Here is a 24,392-nt window from a genome sequence, read left to right as displayed (position 1 = left end):
TATAGTCTGATGTTTGGATCACCACAGCAGCCTTTGCCCACTGCATTCCCAGAGGAAGACCAGACCCTTCTAGGCCTCTACTGGACCTTCAGAGGAAAACTCCACCCTTGTGCAGGATCCCTGCTCCAGCAGAACCACAGCTGGCCCTGCAGGAGGCCTGAGCCACCATTGGATGGGACTGTGCCACCACCCTGACCCACAGGGTTTCAGGTCCTGTTCTGACTTTGCTTCAGCAATGAAGTTTTTTTACTGTGACCTAATTATTTCTAAACTATAAAGAACTGCTGCAGATAAAATTCAAGGTTATAGGATGTAGTTAAGAACTTAAAATTAATTGCTGTAAATAATCTTGGGAGAAGAGAAGAGCTGCAGGGCCACAGGGGAGAGGGGTGTTGTGGGGTGGTGCTGTGACCTGGCAGGAAAAAACACAAAATGGCCTCAGGTGCAGGAGTGGCAAATGGTGTGAGCCTGGAAGAACCAAAGACGAGGAGGGAAGATTGGAGGAAAAAAAAGAAAGAATTAGAAGAGCAGAGAAAACTTGGAAATGCACCTGCTGAAGTGGATGAAGAAGGAAAAGATATCAACCCTCATATTCCTCAGCACATCTCCTCAGTACCATGGTACATGGATCCTTCCAAGAGACCCACACTAAAGCACCAGAGACCTCAGGCAGAGAAGCAGAAGCAGTATAATTCCTCTGGAGATTGGTACAAACGAGGAGTTCAGGAGCACACCGTGGCCATGAGGTACCACAGAGGAGCCTGTGAGAACTGCGGGGCACTGACACACAAAAGGAAAGGCTGCATGGAGAGACCCAGGAAAGCTGGAGCAAAATACACAGGCATGAATATTGCCCCAGATGAGCATGTGCAGCCTCAGCTGGTGTTTGGCTACGATGGGAAGAGAGACCGGTGGAATGGTTACGACCCAGAGGAGCACATGAAAATTGTTGAGGAATATTCCAAGGTTGATTTGGCCAAATGTGCACTGAAAGCACAGAAACTTCAGGAGGAGCTGGCATCAGGGAAGATGGAGCAAGTGAACTCCTCAAGATACCAGGGGGGAGAAGAGGAATTAAATTCACAGACAGAAAGAGACCACAGCAGTGAAGATGAGGACAAATACGCAGATGACATTGACATGCCTGGGCAGAACTTTGACTCCAAAAGACGCATCACAGCCCGAAATTTACATATCCGGGAAGATATTGCTAAACACTTGAGGAACCTACATCCAAACTCTGCTTATTATGATCCCAAAACAAGAGCAATGAGGGAGAATCCTTGTGCCAACACAGGCAGGAATCCAGATGAAGTTGGTTATGCTGGTGACAACTTTGTTCGCCACATAGGCGATGCCATTTCAATGGCACAGACTCAGCTCTTTGCCTGGGAGGCTTATGACAAAGGCTCTGAAGTTCATCTTCAAGGAGACCCTACCAAATTAGAGCTCCTTCATAAATCTTTCAAAGCAAAAAAAGAAGATTTCAAGGCTCAGCAGAAAGAAAGCATCCTAGAGAAGTATGGAGGACAGGAACATTTAGATGCCCCCCCGCCCCAGCTGAACTGCTGCTAAAAAAAAAAGTAGAAAATGCATTTTCTCAGCATATTTTGCCTTTTCCAACTCAGTTTGGCTCATACATTTCCACGTGCCATTTCCACATCCAGGTTCTATCCTGCCATTTGTTTGCCACCACCTTAGCAGTTGTGAAAAGTGCATATTATATGGCTCTACGCAGAAATTTACTATATGTATTATGTTGTATTGATTAGTAGTGCTGTATTAACATTTTCATAGTATTGTAAATGTAGTTTTGTAGTTGCAATGTAACTTTTGCAGTTAAAATAGAAACTATGTATGTGGGATATTTTTTTTAAGAGAGGAATGAGGTACTCACACCAGATAGCAGCCACAGGACACCTGAATCTTTCAGAGAAAGAGAATTTATTGCTCCCTTATCAGAAGAAGCAAACTTCTTCCTGCCTTGCTCAGCCCTGAGACACCTTAGGATTCAGAGGAAGAAGCTGACACTGACCAGACAGAATCCTGTGTTTGAATGGAATTTATGCATCATGGATGAGGTGTATGAATATGCAACAGGCCGTTGCTTTTAAGGGTTAATCCTCTGTTAACGTGGGTCCTTTTTCGGGCTTATTTTGCCCAAAGTGAGGTACCTGGACTGTCCGTAACTCTTTGTTTTTTATCGTCTCGTATTGTCCTAATCTCAATTGTTCAAATTTTCATTACTCTAATTATATCACTATTTTTACAACCATTTTATTCCTATTAAACTTTAAAAAATTTTACAAACAAGTGATTGGCGTTTTTCCCAGCAGCTGAGCGTTCACTCACCGCTGTTCTTGTCGCTGCTGTCCCCAGGACTCGCTGCGCGTTTCTCTCCCCGGCAGTTCCTGGGCTGCCTCACCTTCCGCGGCTCCTTTGGCCGCGCATCTCCCGCGGTTCAGGACGGCGTCTGCAGCTCGCAGTTCTGTTCTCACCGGCTGCTCGCTTTCTCCCAGGTGTTGTGCTCATTTCTGTGCGTTCCACACCGTCCGCACTCTCTGCTCCTCTCCGCTTCACCGGCTCTTGTGTTTGCTGCTTGCACACCGATCCCTCTGCTGACCATAGCCGTAACCTTTTGCTGCTTTGCACATCCCTTTTGCTGCTTTGCACATCCCTTTTGCTGCTTTGCACATCCCTTTTGCTGCTTTGCCTATTCGCTGCTGGAATTTCCATCCGCGCTGATCCTGCGGCCAGCGCTGCGTTGTTCGTGTGCTGTGCCCGGTCTCGCTGCAATCTTCCTTTCACATCTTTGTGTATTCCGTCTCTAAATCCCGTCCCGCGGTCGGCTTGGCTGGTTTCACCTCCTCCTCCTGCGACAGGCTGCTCGTCTCGCCTCGATCACGTCTTTGGGGACGCCTTCTGTTGGAATAAATCAGCCCAGACTCCATTTTCTTCATGCAGAAAGCCAATTCTTCATTCACCAAGCTCATACTTACAGGAAATATCAGAAGGCACTGTGTTGAACCTAATTGGTCAGCAATACAGTGAAACTCAGTTCATTGGATGGTAAGGGCTAGTGCATGTGTCTTTCAAATTTTCTCTCTAGATATGTTTACACTTTTCCTTTGTGGGTTCTCATGGGACATTTCATTGTTTACACAGGTGCATTTTTTTTCACCCTCAGAATAGATTGTTGTGTTAAATAAACTTCTCATTTGCAGAATATATTCAACAACCTGGGAATATATGTTCATGGGAACTTGCAAATTTCTTTTTAGCTGCACTTAGAAGAAATGCCAGGCCAGCTTTGGCAATTTTAGCAGAGCAAGGTCTGATTTCATAAGGCCCTTCGTTTATAATTCTTCTACCTGGCTATGACAGTCTTCTGCTTTTCTACCTCTTTATCTTCCAGGGAAAAGCATCAAATAACACCCCTCTGGGCTGAATTATTTAACTCCAAGTGTTCATAGTTAGTAAGACTCTGCAGCTTGGCCTGGGTGGTTTCTAGCTCTTTCCCATATTTGACAAGTCCAAAAAGATATTTATGACTAGATCTGGTGAGACACTAAAGTGTGTCCCTTATTTCTGTCCCAGACTGGGAAAAAAGACATTGCACACTGAGACAAATGCCAAAGAGAAGAGGGGTAAAAAGTGAACAATCATCATAAAAATGCAGGAAACTGTCGCTGCATGGTGCGATGAGCAGGAGCTGTGTCCCTGGTCCCAGGGTGACACCAGGGCACCTCTCACCAGGTGTGTCTGTGCTTCTTGCAGGGACCATGGCTGTGTGACAGACCTCAGGACATCGCTCACTCACTAATTCACTTGCTCACCACGTTTGTAGTTCACTCCAGAGCCTCTGATTGGCTGTACAGGACCAAACTTTGGGGCTCTGTAGACCAAAATGAGATGTCACAGGTTCCAAGTTTCAGGCTGTGGGTCCTTCAGTGAAAATTGGCTTCTCACAATGTATTTTCCCAGCGCAGAATGTCTTCCTGTTTGTACAGAAAATGGCACCACTATAACACAACAAATTTAATTCATAATAGCAATTAAGACCCCAAGAGGGTGGATCAGCAAGGGAGGATCCAGCCACTGGGGAAGCACTTCCAGGAGCAAATGTGTGAGAGCCATCTGTCTCCTCTCCACACACAGTGACAGCCACAGCAAGGCTCTGCAGCCTACTCAGAAAATTCACACCACGATGAAGGCTTGTTGAATACATTCTGCAACAGAATGTATTCACCAGGGGTGAATTCTGCTCTGCACTGAAGGGGAGGAGAGGCTCAGCCATGGTGGTGCTCAGCAGCTGGCTGCCTCTCCCTCTCCTGAAGGAAAATGTGGCTGTGGGGTTTGCAGAGCTCTGAGTGCTCCCTGCAGAGAGCGTCCTGCCTCCACTGGAGCAGGCTTTCAACCACCTGATGGTGGGGAGCAAAATGCAAATTCCTGCTGAGAAACATGGTGAAGTGCTGTCAGAAAGGGGAAGACCCTGCTCCAGGTGACACTGATGAATATCCTGCACTCCTTTACCTGCAGTCACAAGACAATGAACTTTCCTTTCCATTCTTCTGCATAAAAATGGAGTGACATGCGCACATATAAGGCAAAAAAATCACTACAGGCCTTATAAAACCTGTCAGTGCTGCACAGGCTCCTTTCCCCAGGGAGAGTTGGAGGAAACAGGCATGAGACAGTCACTCATCATTCTGCTTAAGACAAGGCTGGGAGGCCCAGGGATGCTGCAGCAAAACCCACAGCAAAGCTGCAGAGCAAAGAACCAACAGAGCCAGCTCCTGGCCCACAAAATGCAGGAATCAGATCAGCTGAGGACAGGAGCTGCAGGGATTCCAGGACTACCTTGTCTCCTTGGACCACCCCATCCCTTCAGCTTTTGGGTCTTCTCTGCTGTGTGATGATGAGGTGGGACCTGAATTCCCATCTGGCCAGGTGAATGTGCTTCAGACACACCTTTAGCCCTGCTTGCACCTGGCTCCTGTCCCAGGGGTGCACCCTGAGAATGGGACCTGCGTGGTTTGTGACCACATGAAGGCATCCAGCTCCAAAGTGCTGACTGAGGCTGGTGTGTCCCCGGGGGCAAGGCTGGCAGGGCTGTCAGAAGGCCAAGAAGCACCTGAAACCACTGGGTAACTGCATGGCAACCCCCCATGCCTTGCTCCCTGTCTTTGCTCTTTACTTGTCCCAACACTGTATACAGCAACAATATTTATATACAAAATATATTGTATATTTTGTCTGTGATTTCAGCAAAAAACAATCTGCCCCCTCAGTCCATTAATAATCTTGTTTTGCTGCCAAAACATTTTCATTTCCTTTCCTCCAGGCCTTCTTTGTCTTCCTTGTGTCTATTTTTACTGCATTTTCTGACAGGCAGCCTGTCAGTTTGCCATTTAGGTGAATCTCTCTGCAGTGTGGCCAGCAAAATACGAGCAGCAGAGAAGCCTGCTAATTAAAATCACTGCCTGTAATTTATAGATGTGCTGCCTGTGCTCAAGGAGGGATGGAGAGCAGAAATCACTGCCCCCTCTGCAGAGGGCTGTGAGGCCAGCCTGGGGTCATGCAGCTGCTGCAGTTCCCTGTCCCTGCTGATGTCACTTGGCCACAGACATCGGGGATAGGAGTTCTTTGAGAACAGAATTCCAGCTGTTCCCATTTATCGTGGATATTTTTGCTCCCGATGAGGGGACAGAATGAGGAGGACTCCATTGATATCAAAAGGCCAATTAATTACTTTATTATACTATATTATTCTGTATATCTAAAAATGAACCTGCCAAGCACTCACTCTGCACAGAATCTCGTGGCTGTCAGTGACAGTCCTGACACACACACACACACACACCTGGCCCTGACAGGCCAAGGAAACAAAACACCGTCACTGTGGGTAAACAATCTCCATATTGCATTCTACTGTGGCACAAACACAGGCACAGCAAATTATAAGAATTGTGTTTCCTTTCTCTGAGGTTCAGAGAATGCGAATCCCAGAAATATTCTTGGGGAGAATTGTGCCTTGCTTTTCTCTGTGAAGAGAAATGTGGGGCTACACCCGCTCCTGCCGAATTCCTCAGGGAGCAGCTCCCGTTCCCTGGGCAGCCCCGGCGAAAAGGGCATCTCCCGGGCAGGGAGAGCAGCAAGGGGCCGGGGCTGTGGGGCCATCCCGGGGCTGTGGGACCATCCCGGGGCTGTGGGGCCATCCCGGGGCTGTGGGACCGTCCCGGGGCTGTGGGCCCATCCCGGGGCTGTGGGCCCGTCCCGGGCACTGTGCGGGGCCGGGGATATGTGTCCATCCCGGGGCTGTGGACCCATCCTGGGGATGTGAGCCCATCCCGGGGTTGTTGGTCCATCCCGGGGGGGTGAGCCCATCCCGGGGATTGTAAGCCCATCCTGGGGCTGTGGGTCCATCCCGGAGCTGTGGGCCCACCCCGGGGGTTGTGAGCCCATCCCGGGGCTGTGGGTCCATCCCGGGCACCCCGGATCCTCCACTCGCCGTGTCCCGGGGCCGGCGACAAGCGGCAGCAGCACCGAGGGGACGCCGCGAGGGGCGGCGGGGCCGGCGGGGGGCGGCTCCCGGGGCCGCGGCCGTGGCGGCTCGGCCCTGCCCAGCGCCGGCTCCGCTCCGCGCCTGGTTGGTGCCGTCGGGGCCGGGGGCGCGGCCAGGCCGGGGCCGGCCCGGTAAAGCGGCGGCGGAGCGGGCGCGGCGGCCCCGCACCATGGAGGGGCACCTGGCGCGCTGCAAGATCGTGGTGGTGGGGGACACGCAGTGCGGCAAGACCGCGCTGCTGCACGTCTTCGCCAAGGACTGCTACCCCGAGGTGCGGGAGGGCTGCGGGAGGGCGGGCCGGGCTCCCCTCAGCTCCCCTGGGCTCACCTGTGCTCTCCCCTCCGTCCCCCAGAGCTACGTGCCCACCGTCTTCGAGAACTACACGGCCAGCTTCGAGATCGACAAGCAGCGCACCGAGCTCAACATGTGGGACACCTCAGGTGGGCCGGGGGATGCGCGGGGGTGCTGCTGGTCCTTCCCACCGGTGGGTTCCCCGTTCCCGGAGCCGCCGGGCCGGGCTGGGGCAGCGGCTCCGAGCCCTGCGAGCCTCCCGGGGCACCGGGCAGCGCCGGTAGCGCCGGGCGGGCGGGCGCTCCCTCGTCCCTGCAGCGGGGACAGCGAACAGAAGCGGCTGCGGCTGCAGCCCTGAGGCCGGAGGGAGCGGGGAGGAGGGAGAGTGCTGCTGCAGGAGGGAGCCCGCAGCTCGGGAGGGATGCCTTGGTGCTGCCACAGAGCCTCCGCGGCTCTCTGGCGTCTTTTTGGCTCGGTTTGGTTTTGCCTCTTTGTGCCCTCGGTCGTGGTTCTGCTCAAAGCGCCGGGCACGGCTGTCCCAGCCCACCGAGACCCGTCCCAAACTTCGTGCCTGCTCCTGCCCCAGGGGAGGCACGAGTTGCAGGAGCAGTGCGTGATGCAGAGCTGATAGAAATATTGGCATCCCGCAAAGTTCACATGCACTTTCTAATTTATCTTTGGGTCCTTTTGTACGGGCAGTGCAGCTGAATGCTGTGTTCTGCTAATGAATATACATCGTGTGCTTGCTGGTGCTCTTTCCCCATAGTCTCTTAATTTTTGGAATCCTGATGATAAATGAAGTGCTCTCAGTGTCCAAGAGCAGTAGTAAATGAAAACATGACCTAGGACTTTCTTTTCCTGCTGTTCATTCAGATTCCTTGCTGTAATTTTGCATTCATTAAATGACAGCTATAGGATTAGCATAGCTCTACCTAGAGTAGTGGCTCTACTGAGTCTTGGGCTAGCCCAAACATGTAAAATATATTTGAATCTTCTTCTGGAGTAGCTTCCTGACCCAGGAGACCTTGCTTTGCTGATTTTTATTCCCTGAGACAAAAAGAGAATTAGATTCAGCTTTGCTGGCAAGCTGTGTGCTGTGATGTGAGCCATGAGGACGCTGGCTCCTGGGGATGAAGTGTTGGCTCTTGGTGTTTGACCAGGAGCTGTGCTTGAAGCACAGAGTGGTGGTTGCATGGGAGCCCTTGCAGGGTGGCTGCTGTTCCAAACTTGTTCCAAACTTGGGCTTCTGCAGCCTTGGAGGGGGATGTGGTGGGTTATCTTTGCTAGGCACTGAATGGCTTTGCTCTTGAGTATCTATGTTTGATATAAGAAACTTCGTCTTTGCAGGGTGTAGAAGCACGTTTGAAGTGTTGTTTGCTTTTTAGGAATCCTCCAGAATGATTTGCTTTGGTCTTAGAAGTGTTTAAAGAAAAGGACATGATAAAAAGTCCTTAAAGGATGTATCTGGCACCTGCATCTGATGCTGTCACACGTTCATTTTTCCCCCCTGTGACAAAAGATGTTTTTCCAATATTTGTCTCTGCAGCCAAAAACAAATTGACTTTGATTCTTTCTCTTTTCTCCTCTGAAAAATGTCAGACCTTTTTAACAGCTTTGCTGTAGATAGAGTTCATCAGGTAGTTTTCCAGATAAATTCCCTTTGATTTGAAATACACAGGAGCTAGTTCTTAATAAACAATCCTGCAAAGCACTAGACAGCAGTTTTCCCTGGTAATCAAACTGAAATTTTTAGCTGTAGCCTGAAAACTGCTGTTGAGTTTTCACTAGCCTTCAGAGATTCTTATAAATTAGAGTTTTGGCAAAAGAAGTTTTGCACAATAGTGAGTTGAACCAGCTGAGCTGAAGGGATCAGGAGAAGCTCATTGCCCACCCCATGGAGAATTACAGGTATTGGTGGGCAGTTTCCCTTCTCTCTGGGCTACTTACTCTTTCTTTTAAGCTGCTTTTCATATTATTCATGACAAATTCCATCCCAGCAAGAGTGAAAAAGGGTGACCCTGACATAAGGAGGGGAACACTTTCTATTTTAAATGTTCTCCTTCTCTTAGATAAGTGATTTGAACTGAAATTCCCTGAGAAATCAGCAGAGACCTGGAGAGAGGAGGTGATTTTTTTTTTTACTTTTTAATTAATTTCCATCATGCCATACTTAGTTGAGGAAGCAGCTGGACACTTTGGAAGCTGCACAAGGTGAGCTGAGCATCTCTCAGCAGTGGGTGATGGGGAAAATGCAGTCTGGCTGGAAAACTCCCTTTATGATAGCTGAGTGTTCCTGCAGCCTGCCTGGCCACTCAGCCACCCCCCTGGAAAGCCCTGTACAGCCCAGGCTGTTGCCTGCTCCCTGTGTCCTGTCATCCTGTTGGAAAATGCAGCCTTTTGAGCTGAATTGACCCCTCCTAAGTGGCAAACATAGGCTGTGACATTGGCAGCTGGCAGGCAGGAGCTCCTGTTAGAGCAATATTGACACGGAGTGGATGGGAGTGATGGAGAACTGAATGGCTCCCAAATTGTACGGGGAGCTCTGATTTTCTTTAGATGTCTTTTAACTCTTTGTCCATTGTTTTCTGGGGCTGGGGGGGTGACTCTGGAGAGTTTCCAGTGCTGAGAATTCTTCAAAAGGGTGAAACCTGTGGTGGTCTGCTGGGACTCAAGTGGGAGTTAGATCTGGGAATGCACCAGGGAGAAAATCCCCTTGTCCAACATCTGCAGCTGCTGGTTGAGTTTCATGTTTGTTTCAATTCAGACTATGGGAGTAAAATTGCTTCATGTGCTGTGTCACAGCATGTCAGGAATGTCCCATGCCTGCTGTCCCCAGGTGCTGCATGCTGTTTGCTAGAACCTCCACTGAAAAACAGTTTGGCATCCTTGTCTGTGAGGGAAGGGGTGCAGAGCCTGCATGGGGCAGGAATGGCTGCAGCTCCAGGGAACGGGAGAGCGTGGATGGGGCAGGAATGGCTGCAGTTCCAGGGAATGGCAGAGCATGGATGGGCAGGAATGGCTGCAGCTCCAGGAACGGCAGAGCATGGATGGGGCAGGAATGGCTGCAGCTCCAGGGAACGGCAGAGCATGGATGGGGCAGGAATGGCTGCAGCTCCAGGGAACGGCAGAGCATGGATGGGGCAGGAATGGCTGCAGCTCCAGGGAACGGCAGAGCATGGATGGGGCAGGAATGGCTGCAGCTCCAGGGAACGGCAGAGCGTGGATGGGGCAGGAATGGCTGCAGCTCCAGGAAACGGAAAAGCGTGCGATGGGGCAGGAATGGCTGCAGCTCCAGGACGGAGAGCATGGATGGGGCAGGAATGGCTGCAGCTCCAGGGAATGGCAGAGCGCGGATGGGGCAGGAATGGCTGCAGCTCCAGGGAATGGCAGAGCATGGATGGGGTAGGAATGGCTGCAGCTCCAGGGAACGGCAGAGCGTGGATGGGGCAGGAATGGCTGCAGCTCCAGGGAATGGCCATGCCCTGGCACCTCTGCTCCTGAGCCTTATGGAGGGCACAGTGCTTTGCTGCTCTTCTTGTTCTTGTTCCTGTTCTGGCAAATTCTTTTGTTGGTTGAACACGCTCAGCACAGAAACAACTCCTCTGCACAGGGCTGGGATCTTGTGGTGGGGGAAACTCCTGTTCGGTGGGATGTCTGATGGCTTGGGAGTGCTGTTCCCAAAGGGCTGGGTGCCTCCCTGTGCCCCGGCCCGTCAGGAAGAGCTTTGTTCCTGGGGCAGGAGGAGGAGGGTGCACGGCTGGTGATCATTAGCGATGCTCCGCAAGGAGTGGGCGAGTTTCGAGTTTCGTTTGAGTGCGTCAGGTCTGGGAGGGAGCATTGCTCCCCCCAGGGCGTGCAGGGGCAGGGAGCTTCTCCTCAGCAAGGTAATGCTTTCCCCGTGGGATCAGGGAGTGTCCCCGGGTCTGGAAGTGGAACCATTGAGGTGCTCAGCAGGTCTCTGGCAGAGAGAGCCTTCAATGAGCAGGCTGCCCAGGGACCAGGGCTGCCCTGCTGCCCAGGGACCTGTGCTTGGAGTGTTTCCCACCAGGAGCTGGCATTGCCAGTGCACCCACTGCCCACTGGTGCACTGGCAATGCCAGGTCATGGTGGGAATGACCAGTGCCCAACAGACTGGCCCAATGCCCTGTTCTGCAGAGCTTCCCTGGCGCTGGGTGCAAGCAAGGGGAGAGAGGAGCTCAAGCCATGCTGCTGCCCGGGTTGGCAGCGCTGATGCTGGCAGCTCTGAGGCTTTACCCTGTATCTAGGTGGATTTTTTTGTTCTGTTTTCAATAATAATGGTGAGGAACCTACACTGTGCTGAGTTCTTTGCTTTTGGCTCACCCCCCCATGCTAGGAGGCTCTGCTTTTGTGCCTCACAGTGCAGGCAGGCAGAGCAGGGAGTGATCTGAGGGCATTGAGCTGCTTGATGCATCTTCAGCTGATGCAGACTCAGCTGCAGAGCTGCCTGCTTCTGGTAGGGACATCTTTGCCAGAGCTCAGTGGGAGAGCCAGCCTGGCATTGTGCCTTGCACAAGGTCACTGCTGCCTTGGGAAGCTGCTGGAGGGGACTGTCCTTTGTGGACTATGAGAGTGGCAGTGCCTGCTGCAGCCTGCAGCGTTGCAAAGGTCAGTGCTCACAGGTTCAGCAGTGCCCTGCTCAGCTCAGAGCAGAGCTGTGTGCCTGCCAGCTCTCCACAGCCACTGTCTCTTCAGCAGATGTGCTTTCGAGACAAGAATAACACTGTGAATTGCAAATCCCCCTCCGCCTTCCTCTTTGCCTGTGCTCAGCAAACAGTCTGCCTTGGAATGGCCTGTGTGGGAACCCACAGGCTGTGATAACAGATCCTTCTTTTAAGGGAACTACTGAGGAATGTTGATGAGATTAGAGAGCTGAAAGGGGCTGAGTTTAGCAATGGCATCTCCATGGATGCTGGGGCTGTCTGTGCCTGGATTCCCAGCGAGCAGCTCCAGGATTGCCATGGCTGCCTCTTCCCAAGTGTAAGAACAAGTTCTGTCTCAGAAACACTTCACTCTGAGGCAGACAGAAAATGTGGAGCTGCCCTTTCCATACCAGAAGAGCTCCTCCCATGCTTCCTGTTCAGACTGAGAACCTAAAAGCAAGCGTGCTTTTGTTGTGCCTCAGCACAAATATGTAGTTAATCCTAAAAATACAGCTGGGTCACATTCCCATGCAGGTCAGCAACCAGTCAGACAGAACTTTAAAGGGCTGCAGCAGAAATGCTGATACTGAAGTGGGTGGAGGATAGACCTTGACAAGACATGGCAGGGCATGACAGGGCAGGGCAGTGCCCAGGAGGATCACCTCCCTGGGCTGGGCACAGCGTGGGCCATGCTGCAATGCTCTGTGGCTCAGGGATGGAGGCTGGTTCTGCTCTGATGATCCCTGTGGCATCATCCATCCTTTACCCCCTCCAGATCTGAGAGGCTCAAGCCTCTGTGGGGCCATGAGATGTCCTGGGAGTTGTGGTGGTGCTGAGGAACATTGCCTGAGGAACTGGCTGACCCTGCTGGCTGCTGTGACCTCTTGGACAAGGAGAGATGTTCTGTGGGGTGGGTTTGTTCCCAGCTCAGGCGCAGACCCCTTTCCCACAGCCCAGAGGTGATCTGCTCTCTGCTGTGCTCTGCTCTCCCTGCTCCTCTTGCCCCAGATTCTGAAGATAAAAATCTCCACTCCATTAAACTTTGCAAGTGTACAGGCCCAGCCTTCCCTGTGGGAAGAAACCTTATCTGGCAGCCACATGCTTGGGGAGGGATCTGATGCCTGTGAACAGTAACCCTGAAATGTGCAGCACTGCTCCATGAGCATTGTGTCCATCCAGCCCTCAGCCCTGTTCCCTGTGTGTGCTGCAGGAAGGCTGTTGCCCCTCTGGGTCCCTGCTGTACCCTGCAGAAAGGGTGACAGGCAGGTTGTGGCAATGCCAGCTGCCCTGTGACGTGGCAGGAGTGCCAGGAAGGGACCTGTGACCCCCATTTGTCTCCCTGCTCAGCTGCTGCAGGCGTGAAAAGGCTGGGAGGGCAGTCCTGCCACTCCTGCCATGCCAGACACCCTGTGATGTGTCACTGACGTGTTTTATGAAAATCCTTTAGCTAGGATTTTTCTGCTGAGAAGCCTCAGAAAAGAAATCTAAACAATAACTCTCTGATGGCTTAGAATGTGGTCTGGAGATGGTTTACCAACAGGCACATCTCTGCTTGGTCTCATGTGAATTGTTTTTACTTGATGACCAATCACAGCCAGCTGTGTCGAGGCTGTGAGCAGTCACAAGATTTTATCATTCTTTTCTAGTCTTCTGACGTCTCCTTTCTCTTTCTTTAGTGTAGTTTTACTATATCATTTTCTTTTAATATAACATAGATCATAAAATAATAAATCAGCCTTCTGAAACACGGAGTCAGGATTCTCATCTCTTCCCTCAAATGCCACCACAGTGATGCTCCCCCAGGAGCTTTCAGGGGCTCCTCGCAGTTCCTGGAGGGAGCTTTGCAGCTGAGCAAGCTTCTCTGACCACAGGTGAGGCAGGACACAGGACTGGGATGAGGCAGAAGTGCTCAGTGCCTGCCTGAACTGAGGATTCCTCCACTGGTAAATCCAGCAGAGCAGCCTCCTCCTGAGGGGCAGGCTTCCAGTAATAAGATCTGGAGAAGGGCCCAGAAATGCCACCTCAGCCTATGCAAATACCATTGCCTCCATCCTGAAGGTGTGCCAGCTGGGCTCTTTAGTAATTCACTCATTTCTGTACGTGCGTTGGAAGAATTAGGAGCAGAGGTTAATTGTCCAAACTGATGAGCTGGGTTTTTTTTTTTTTCAGTTGTGCATTTCCCAGAAGAGTGTTTATTCTGTGTCACAGAGCAGTTTCCTCCTTTCCTACACTTCAGGGGTTTGCAGTGATGTTGCACAAGCCAGACAAATGTCAAAGTTCAGCCAGGACAGAAGGTTCTGGAAGGTCCTGGGGCTGTTGACTTGCTCCTGCTTTGGCAGCTTTGTCCTCTTACCCAGAGCTTGGGTGGGATCTGCCTGGCAGAGTGGACATCCTGTGTCATCTCTAAAGGCTGCTGCTCGTCTGGCACCTCTGTGTGGGGAGGTGACCCAAGACTGTGTTTTGTCAGTGTAGCCCTGCAGAAAGCTGCGATGAATTTGTGTTTCATTGCACAAGGGCTGCTCTTGGCAGTGCCTGCAGGAAGCAGCATGTGCCTCAGCACTGCTGCCTCTTTGGGGTGAGCTTTCAGTGATGCTGAGAAATCGAGGTCTTGGCAGTGCTCATCTCTGCTTTAGCCAGAGCTGGGCTCTGGGAGCCCCTTGCAGAGCAGATCATGGCTCTGCAGACACTCTGGCTTTCCCTATTGTTGGATGGAGGGTGCCTGTGTGAGGAGGCTCATCATCTCCTGAACAGCTAATGAGGAGCAAATGAAGATTAGCACCACGTTGGTGGAGATGAAGCAGCACATTTCAGTCCCCTGCCCAAGAGTGGCATCTCTGAGCTGCAGTGCCAGGCACTCCAGGATCTACCAGGCAAGGGCAAAGAGGAGCCACTCATGCTTGTATTGTAGACAACAATGTGAATTTTATTTTTAAGCTGGTTGTAGGCTTGTTCCAGTTTTCTCTTTAATCATGAACAGATGCACTTAGGTCCTGTTTCTTGCAGACCTGGATGCCAAGTGGAGAATGACTCATGCAGTAGAGGAAGGCTGAATCTGCAGACACACCAGCCTTGGGCTCTTGTGTGTGTTTGGAATTGCCAGACTGTGATCTCTGGAGTGTCTTGCTGGAGGATCTGCAAGGTGTCAAGTGCTCATAATCCATAAAACTGGAGAGCTGGAGTTGAAGGCTCTGGCTTTTTTGGGTTGTTTAGGTGGGGTTTGGGGGGGGGGAGGTGTTGGTTTGGATTTATTTTTTTTCTAATTGTCAAATGCAATGAAAAAATAATAGATGCAGAACAGAATTTCCTGATTCAGTAGAGAGGTCTGCAGAGCAAACTGGGGATTACCTTGGCTGGGAGCAATGCAGCTCCTCTGCCCCACAGGGCAGCACTGAGGTGGGCAGAGGCTGCGGCTGCCTGGGAGCTGAATGCCAGCTGAGCTGCCAGGGGTGACTCCTGCTCTTTGGAGGTAATGAATGTGAAGCAAATTCTGATCTCATTTAAAAAATCAGGTTCTTTACCTCGTGCTTCCCTTCCCTCAGCACGGGATCTCTCCTGTGGTCCGGGTGATGACAGCAGGATTCCTGGCACTGGGGTGGGTCTGTGGGGGTCCTGGGGGATGCTGGGGGGCTGCAGCAGCGCTGAGGAGCTGGCTGGCTGCTGGGGAGCAGCAGGTTGCTATGATACAGTTTGCTGTGGCAATGTCTGTGCTGAATGAGCCAAAGCTGCCCCTACAAAAGGAGCATTCCTTGGCTGGGAGGGGGTAGATTTATCTCAAGTGTTTATGTAAAACTGAGAAGCTGCAGGGAGAGGATGTGCGTGGGAACGTTTCCTCCAGCACCAGGGCCCCTGTCTGGAGGCAGAGAGCTCTGTGTGCACGGGGGAGAGGGCAGGGCTCACATAAAGGGCTGGGCTAATTCAGGCATGCAGATCAGCCCTGGATCTCCTGCCCTGTGCTCTCAGCTCATGGCGAACAGAAGAGCCTGTTCAAAGGGGAGCTCAGCAGTGCTGTGCTTGGTGCTGCCTGTGAGAGCAGCCCTGGGCTGGGCAGGGCTGGCTCGTGTGGCTGTGCCCCTGCCAGGTGTGAGCTGCAGCAGTGTGAGCCTGAGGACAGCTCAGAAACCTCTGCACCCTGGCTCACCCTGCCTGCCTGCCTGGCATCCCTGTCCCCAGAGCTGCCCAAGATGCCACAGGGACTGGCTCCTTTCCATTAGGGAGCTTGATTTTTCCCTCTAGGAAGAGGGCTGGGCTTTGCAGAGGTCAGGATCTGTTTGTTCTGTGCTGATCCCAGCCCCTTCCCTTCCCAGTGACTTTGCAGGGACAGAGCCCCATCTCTCCCCAGGAGGAGCAGGGGCTGCAGGTGCCTTTGCTCCTCTGGGCTGGCTGTAAGAGCTGGAGAACCCCTGAAGCCAATTTTTCTGGGAATCCAATTGCACATCAAATCCAGGGCACCTTCCCCTGGCTGTGTGGAGTGGCAGGGGCTGGGTGGTCACAGCCCTGGAGCTCTGCTGTTGGTTGGTGCCATGCTCTGAGCAGGATGGCCGGTCCCTGGCACTGGGCAGGGTTTGGGAAGGCTCCACAAAGCCCTCAGCCTGCCCCATGTGGGCTCTGGGCAGGGAGAGGAGCATCAGGTTCTGCTGCCCAGGTGTTTGCAGAGCTCCTGCTGTGCTGGGGGACTGAGCCCCTCTGCACACAGGACCTGCAGAGAAACAGCCCATTCTCCTCTGGTGCCCAGCCCAGGCAGATTTCCATCCTTCCAGAAACATAAGCCACCATCATCCATAATTGATCAGGTGCTGAACTTCACTGAGGAGCCACCTGACACCAGGGCTGCTCCTTTCTCCTGGGGTGGGAAAGTGCCAGGTCCTGACATCCCAAGGAGCTGCAGCAGGAAGCAGGTCTGGCTTCCTCAGCCTAGGATGGCAATCCTGCTTTTGGAGGAGGCAGATTCAACAAGGGCTCTGCTGTCTCTGTTTCCTCTTCCCATAAATAAAATCTGCTTCTCATCCCTCCAGGAAATTTAAGCTATTTGTTTTTGCAATATAAAACCAAAGCAGTGTTTTTAAGTAGCAGTGGGGCTGATTGCTCCATGAGTGTTTGCTGAGGTGTCTGCACTCACCAGGGCAAACAAAAATGCTGTGGCACAGTGACTTTACTGCCTGAAATTTGCATTGAAGGGGTGTGTGTGCACATGTGTGTGGTAGAAGCTGTGCATGATTCAGGCTGGGCTCTTTGCCTGCCCACAGAGTTCCTGTGGAATGCAGAATCATCCCCTTCCATTTATAGCTCATTCACCAAATCCTGTCACTTCTTTTGTATACCAAAAAGAATCTGACTTTTCCCAGCACAAATCCAGAAAGAAGGCAATCCATTTTTACCTGTCACAAATTCTCACAACCTTTGTGAGCAAGCTCTCCTGTATAAAGGTAGCAAGGGAGGATACAAACCAGCAGCAGCATTTGCTCTCTTCTCTAAGCCACACCTTTCTGCTGTTAGGGGTGCAACCCTGGCATGACAAGTGATGGAATCCAGGCATGAGGGGTGAGCCAGGCTGAGCCCTCCTGCACCAGCAGCACTTGCCAGATGCTCGCTAGGCACGGAGAGGGATCCAAAACTTGCCCTTTCACTCTGTCAAGGGCTAAATATGAGAAAACAAGGACAAAACATCTGACTTCCGTGCCTAAACAAAGGATCTAAAATCCTCTGCCGTTCCAGCTGTGCTGAACCTTACGGCATGTGGTCTCTTTCAAACCAGAACTTTATTTTAGCACTGACCCCGCTCCTCTCTGCAGGCTCGGCCTACTACGACAACGTGCGGCCCTTGGCCTACCCCGACTCGGACGCCGTGCTCATCTGCTTTGACATCAGCCGCCCCGAAACCCTGGACAGTGTGCTCAAAAAGGTGAGTGCCAGCAGCCTGAGGGGTGCCCTGCCCCACCACACCCCAAAACCCTGGACAGTGTGCTCAAAAAGGTGAGTGCCAGCAGCCTGAGGGGTGCCCTGCCTCACCATGGTGTCCCTGTGCCCTCAGGCTCTCATCAGGGTCAGAGCTCTGGCCCCTGTAGCCAGAAAGATATGAAAAGGTCTAATCCTGTCCTTTGAAGCGCTGCGTTTTAAAAAGTTGACAGTAATGTTGTTCTTTTAAAAGACTGCATTTTCAGACAACAATAATAACAGTAGCAATAATACGTGGTGGTGTTGGCCGGGGTCCCGGGATGAGGGAAGAGATGAGAATCTTGTTTCAGAAGGCTGATTTATTATTTTATGATATATATAATATTAAAAGAAAATTATATACTAAAACTATGCTAAAAGAATAGAAGAAAGGATTTCATCAGAAGGCTAGCAAAGGAAAGGAATGGAATGATAATAAAATCTTGTGACTGACCAGAGAGTCCAAGACTGGGATTGGCCATTAATTAGAAACAACCACATGAGACCAATCAAAGATGCACCTGTTGCATTCCACAGCAGCAGATAATTATTGTTTACATTTCCTTTCTGAGGCCTCTTGGCTTCTCAGGAGAAAAAATCCTAACAAAAGGATTTTTGAGAAAATATGTTCGTGATAATAATAATATCATTTCTTAGTAGGTTTTGACATAAAAAATAGAAAAATGTATAAACTAATACTGTGAAAGAAATTGTAGACTTTAAAATTAAACACTTGACAACATCTTTTTAGGATTTGTGTTTCACAGCTGGGACCCGATCCTGCAAAAAAGACAATTTCTGTTATGCAAGTGGACTTCTAAACTGTAAGCCTAGCCTGTAAAATTAAAATTGTGCTATCTATTTTGCAAGGGTTTGGCCTCAAATGGTAGAACCTTGCCAGAGATTTCTTCTTTAAATAGATTTATGAGAATGTCTGGCCCTGTGGCCTTGCCTGGAGTTCCTGTGCTCAGAGGAAGATGGTCAGGTGCTCTGCTTGGTCTGTGCAGAATGCAAGATATTTCCATTTGGAAAGGAACCTAGGGGGTTGGTGGCAGCTTGCAGCATGCATGGGGTCTGTGTTCACACCTGCAAATGTGGGGCAGAGGGAAATGTTGGGCATTTGCTCTGTTTTCCATCAAAACCTTGGAAGGTCTCTGTCAGCAGAACCACGAGTGGGTCTCTGTCAGCAGAACCAGCAGTGGCTGTGGATGGCCTGCAGCAGCTGGGAAGGAGCCTCTGGTGCCTGTTTCCAAGCAAGCAGAGTGCTCAGTTTTTTGGCTCTCCTCTCAGTTCAGCATCTGCCTAGTGAAAAAGACAGCAATCAGTTCTCTAGAGCTCGTCAACAGAAATGATGAGCTGTGGTGCTGAATTTGAAGTGAATTATTGAGATGAGATGGCACAATGCCACTGGCCTGGAGAGCAGGCAGGGCCCTAAGCCTGCCCTGGCACAGCTGAGTGGCTGTGCTCTGTGGGAACAGCTGAGAGTTTTCTACCTGCTCCTTAGTGCCTTTCAGCAGAGCTGATATTCCAGCTGCCAGGTCCCAGGGAGCCTCACGGGGCTGGGGATCTGCTGTGGAGCACCCCTGGCTGGTCTCCAGTGGGTCACTTCTACGAGAAGGCTTTCCTCTGAGGTGGAGTGGAGTCCAGCAGCCCCAAATGCTGCTCAGAGGAGGAAGGGCAGGTGGTTTTCCAGGACTGCATCCCATGGTGCTGGCTGTGCCCTGCTCCCTCCCATGCATTCAGGGAGCTGTGGTTCTGCTGTGCAGGACAGCACCTGGCAGCTGCATCCTGTCCTGGGGAGCTGGCATCTCCTTTGTGACACTCTCTGAGACACCAAGGCATGAAAAGCACCACAGAGCAGCAGCTCCCATGGCTGTTCTCCTCAGAGAGCCCCAGGGCTGGAATGGCCACGGCCTGAACATGGCACATTGTGCTGCCTGGCCTCTTGGCCTCTCCACATTTGGCCAAATGTTGTGCTGAAGCAAGTTCCTCTTACTCAGCTGCTGGGGGGGCTGAGAAGTGGGTATTTGTCTCAGGAGTGTCCTGCTGAGGGGACAAAGACCCTTCAGATAAGTTGGTCAATGGCTCAGTGTTGGCTTCCAGAGCAGGTCCTGGGTACCAAGCAGGCTGGGTGGAGGGAGGGTGTTTCATGTGGACTCAAAGAATTCACTGCTCAGCTTGGGAGTCAGCAGAATAATAATGCAAGTGAATCACTGGTACCTTAATGAAATACAAACCTTTCAGTAATTAGGTGGGGCTGGGAGTTATTTGTCTCTCTGCACAATCTTCATGTGAGTCCACCCTGCTCAATGCATGACTTTCCCTGTACAGCCTCACAGATGTTTTGAGTGCTGCTAGGCAATGTTTTTTTGATATGGTAACTTAAAATAAACCCTAAATCCCAGGGGATTTCTTAAGTGCCTCTGAGTAGATGCCTTGTTTCCTTTGGTGCAGGCTTATGGCAGTGAGGAAAATTCCTAAGACACCATGAAGCTGAAATGGGTTTTAGCTTGTGATACCAGGCAAATAAGGAAAATAACATTTCCTGTTCAAGCCTCAGGCGAAAATCCAGCAGAGGAAATCTTTATTAATGCCTCCTTTCTGATGCCTGGGCTGCTGTACAGCATGTACAGTTGAAGGGGCAGAGGCATCTGAGGGAGTGCAAGCAAGCAGCTCTGCCTTTCATGCAGAACAAGATTTCACGGAGTGGTGCTTTGGTTCTGACAAGTCTTGATAGCACAACAGGTTTTGGGCTCCCAGAGGTGTCAGTCATGCAGGAAGAGGGTCACAGCTCTCTCCATAGAACAGGGAGCCCTGTGTCACTGCAGAGACCTCTGCCAGGTGTGAACAGACCTCGTGGCTCAAATCCTTCACATAAGTTAGGGTGAAAGCTCCAAAAGAAGTGGATGTGTTCGTTGTGAGGTTGTGTAGGTCTGTGGCTGCAGCACCATGACCTCCAGCACAATGCCCAGGGGATGGGGGTGCCTGAGTCCTTGGCAAACAGATACCTGGAGGTACCTAAGATAATCTCCTGATAGAAAATAAGATTTTTCATATTTTGCAGTGGCTTTGGTCTGATACTGGTTGAATGACATTTGGGTGGTTTTTAGCCCTCCCTTCCCCACGAGGTTGTGGACACTGGGCTTAGTGGCTTGGTTTTCTTTCTGCTTCTAATTGCCCAGGGTGTACCTTAACCCTGAGTTATTGTAGCAGGAAACTGCTAATTCCAAGTGACACTTCAGCTGGGGGTAATCTCTATTTATTATCTGCTTTCTACTTCAGCACCACTAGATAAGTAACTGGGGCATTGACATGCTGATGGAGCTGTGCAGGTCTCCCCCCGGGGGAGGTCACAGGTGATGGATTTATTTACTGCTGCAGACACGGCTGACATCAGGCATTCACTTTGGGAGCTCTGAAAGGAGTAATTTATATGAAGGACATGGATGTTTGCCCTGGCCTTCTCTTTCCATTGCTTCAATTCTTAATTTCCCTGGCTATAGCTATGCTCTGAACATCATAATGTCTTTAACAGGTGGCTCCCATTAATGAACAGTGTGTGAATGTGCAAAGAGCTCTCCACTGGCCCTGTTGACCCTTGGGGTCCCAGGTTTGAGCAATAATCTGGAACAGGCAGGCATGAAAGGTACTCTGGCCATTCCCATCCTTGCCCTTGGCAGTCATTAAGGAGCCCTGATATGCTAATCAGTGTTTGACCAGTTATGTGGAAAAGCCACACCCACCAGAACCTGTTCTCTCCTCCACAGTGGCAAGGGGAGACGCAGGAGTTCTGCCCCAACGCCAAGATCGTGCTGGTGGGCTGCAAGCTGGACATGAGGACAGACCTCAACACCCTGAGGGAGCTCTCCAAGCAGCGCCTCATCCCTGTGACACACGAGCAGGTGGGTTTGGGCAGTGCCCAGGGAGGGGACAGCTGTGCCCTGTCACCCGCTGCACCCAGGCAGCTGCTTTGGTCGTGGCTCAGAGCTGCTCGTGTTTCCACCACTCTTGTCCCCGGCTCTGGAAAACCCTGACTTATTCCTGATGTTCTGCTGAACAGCCAGCCAGTTAGTAGCCAAAAAGTCATTCCTCAAAGCCGGTGGAAGTGCCTGATTTGACAAGCTGGACTGGCTAAAGGGGAGTGTTGTCCTTCTGCATCTCCAGTTCAGTGCAGCTCTTTCTGCTCCCAGTGACTTTAGGTTTGCTGATAAATGAAATTAGGCATTGAAAGATGAAAGAAACAATGGGGAAGAAAAACCCCTAAATTCCATAAGAACTAAAAATTAAAAGGGAGGGTTATACATTAGAGGGAAATCTTCAGTATCAGGTGTATTGGGAAGTCTATACCTCAGTCAGTGGGGAAAGAGAGAGGGAAATGTGGGAAATTGAGATAAAAAAGGAGGCTGAGTCCTCCAAAAGTTGGAGAGATCCCAGGAGAATGCCCCATGGCCTCTCCCTTTATTTGAATTAAGCAAAAGGACTCCTCTGCCTCCTTTTTGGACATAAGCCTCTGGTGTTTGTGGATTAATTTTCCTAACAATATTCATTTTAATGCGAAAAGCCAATCATAAAATACGCATTTTGTGGATTAATTTTCCTAACAATATTCGTTTTAATGAACATTTTAATGCAAAAAGCCAATATAATACATATTTTTACACTTGCCCCTTGGTGTCCTAACCCTGTTGCCCTCCCTGCTGCTCTCTCTGGCTGCAGGGCAGCGCGCTGGCACGGCAGATTGGGGCAGTGGCCTATGCAGAATGCTCCTCCAAGGTGTCAGAGAACAGCGTGAGGGATGTGTTCCACCTGACCACGCTGGCCTCGGTCAACAGGGTGCACAAGAACCTGAAACGCAGCAACTCCAAACGGGGACTGAAGCGGGCGTCACAGATGCCTGGCAGGACAGACTTCCTGAGCGACACAGAGATCAGGAAAGACCGAGCCAAGAGCTGCTCCATCATGTGAGGAATGGGCTGTAAATAACGCGTGTGTGTTGTCCATTTGTACAGTAAGTGGCTGAGACAAGGGCGTGGTGCTGGCTGCAGGAGCTGGCCTGCCTTTCCAAAGCCTTTCTCTCAGTCTCTAGGGCTGAGCAAAGGTGCCAGCTGCAAGCAGGGCTGCACGAGTTGCCCTGCACTGTGGAGACTTCTGCCGCTGTGCAGATTGCTTGGGATGAAGGAACCACTTTGGCAGAGGAGGATTCGGGTGCTGGAAGGTCTGTGGCTGGGTGAAACAAAGTCAAAGGGAGCAATGTGTGTGTGCGTGCCACCCTCCTGGACCCACAGCCCAGGCCCTGCCCTGTGCAGCTGTACAGCACACACAGCGTGGGCTGGGGGCTGTGTGGGACCTGGGCTGGAGGGAGGAGGGGGATTGGGAGCAGCAGAGTGTGGAGGAAGTATTCCTGTAATCTTCCTTCAGAAGGGAAATGATGTTTGGGGTGATGCTGTTGGACAGCAAGTGCTGTGGAAGGTGCAGGTCTGGGCCAGAGCTGGGAGGGAGGGCTGGGAAGGAACCTCAACCTGATGAGACACCACAGCAGCCCGCCTCCTGCAAAGAAAACAGACAGATGTCTCTTCCCACAGCATTTCAGATGCTCAAACTGCATCTGAAACGTGGATCTGGCTCTGAGGGAGAGGTGTGTCCCACTAGATGCACCCTGAGAATCGTGGTTCCCTCCAGCAAGCAAATGCCCCTGGGGAGCTTTGCTGACCCCTGGGCACTCCCTGGGCTCTCCCCCTGCCCTGCACACACAGCTCCCAACAAGAACTGCAATAACAATCCAGATCCTGCTCCCCACCCACTTCCAGCTGCAGGTTGTGTTGCATGGTGCTGTGTTTGTCTGGTATTGATGAGGAAAATGCCTTTATGCATATCTGCACCCTGTCTCTGCTGTGGCAGTGGGAGAGGAGGTGCTCCCTGCCCTTGTGCCTTGCTATCTGGCCTCCTCCCAGCATCTCCCATTGCTTCTGCTGCTGCCCCCTCTGAATGCCTTTGATGACAGTATTAGCCTGGGCTTAATGTCACATGGACACTTTATGGAAAAATAGAATCTGCTCTGTTGCCAGATCCAACTGTGTCTGTGGGCTACAGGAAAAATAAACATGATTGGAAAATCTGTGGTGCTTGGCTGTGTTCATTTTTAACTCAAACCACACATCCTCTCAAAACCTCTTACTGCCCAGCTTACCTTTGTGTCCTGATGTCTCTCTCTGGCTCTTGAAATACGCTTGTGTACCCTCTTCAGTGAAAAACCCAGAGGATTTATGTGAATGTATTCATTTTGGAGTTGAAACACCTGCCTTGAACAGCCTCTCCCTCTCTCCTGACTCCTGCAATGCATTTGCAGGTTGTCTCTGCCTGATTCAGCAGCCTGAGCTGCCAGGAGCTGTCTCTGTCCTTTTAGCTTTTGACTCAATATTTTGTGTCTGCTCTCACAGCCAGGTCTGAGGCTGCAGCTGCACAGTGAAGGCATTTTGGGGAATTTTGGAGCTGCTGATTTACCAGCACCAGAAAAGCTCCAGCAGTGACTGGACACTTGTGCTGTGAGCAGGCTGCAAGAGCAGGAAACCCCCATCTGCAGTCTGGGAGGAGGAAGAACTGAGCAATGCAGTGCATGGAGAGCAACTCAGCACCCTGGTGCTTTTCTTGCACTCTCTGGGTTCCCCAGAGCATTTGCAAACCTTGTTGGACAGAACCAGACCCCAAATCTTGGATTGTAGCAGTCAGAGGCACACAGGAATCACTGCCCACTCCCCAGAACCTGTTTGCAGGTGTTCTCACCACCCCCATGTCCCACAGCCACTGGGGCTTCCTTCTTTCCCCATCACACAGCAAGTGCTGTCCCTTTTACTGTATTCTAGCAACTTTCAGGCTTCTGAATTTAATGTGGCAGTCCCTAAAAAGCAGTTTGAATTTAATGTGGCAGTCCCTACAAAAACACTTTG

At 51.2% G+C, this 24,392-nt stretch overlaps 1 protein-coding gene and 1 pseudogene across 1 annotated transcript; both read left to right on the top strand.

Annotated features, from left to right (window-relative positions):
- The first annotated feature begins 432 nt into the window (after window positions 1-432).
- Window positions 433-1,575, top strand: LOC115913800 (annotated as a pseudogene).
- Window positions 1,576-6,679: 5,104 nt separating this feature from the next.
- RND2 (Rho family GTPase 2) lies at window positions 6,680-23,563 on the top strand. Its single transcript, XM_030966293.1, has 5 exons — window positions 6,680-6,836; window positions 6,918-7,005; window positions 17,307-17,416; window positions 21,216-21,350; window positions 22,165-23,563. The coding sequence occupies exons 1-5, from the start codon at window positions 6,735-6,737 to the stop codon at window positions 22,411-22,413; spliced, it is 684 nt and encodes a 227-aa protein (XP_030822153.1). The 5' UTR covers window positions 6,680-6,734; the 3' UTR covers window positions 22,414-23,563.
- Window positions 23,564-24,392: the final 829 nt, after the last annotated feature.

The sequence above is a fragment of the Camarhynchus parvulus genome, chromosome 27, assembly GCF_901933205.1.
Source record: "Camarhynchus parvulus chromosome 27, STF_HiC, whole genome shotgun sequence".
NCBI classification, from domain to species: Eukaryota; Metazoa; Chordata; class Aves; order Passeriformes; family Thraupidae; genus Camarhynchus; species Camarhynchus parvulus.
Note: the sequence above shows the minus strand (reverse complement) of the source record. Positions and strands in the feature narration are given on the sequence as shown.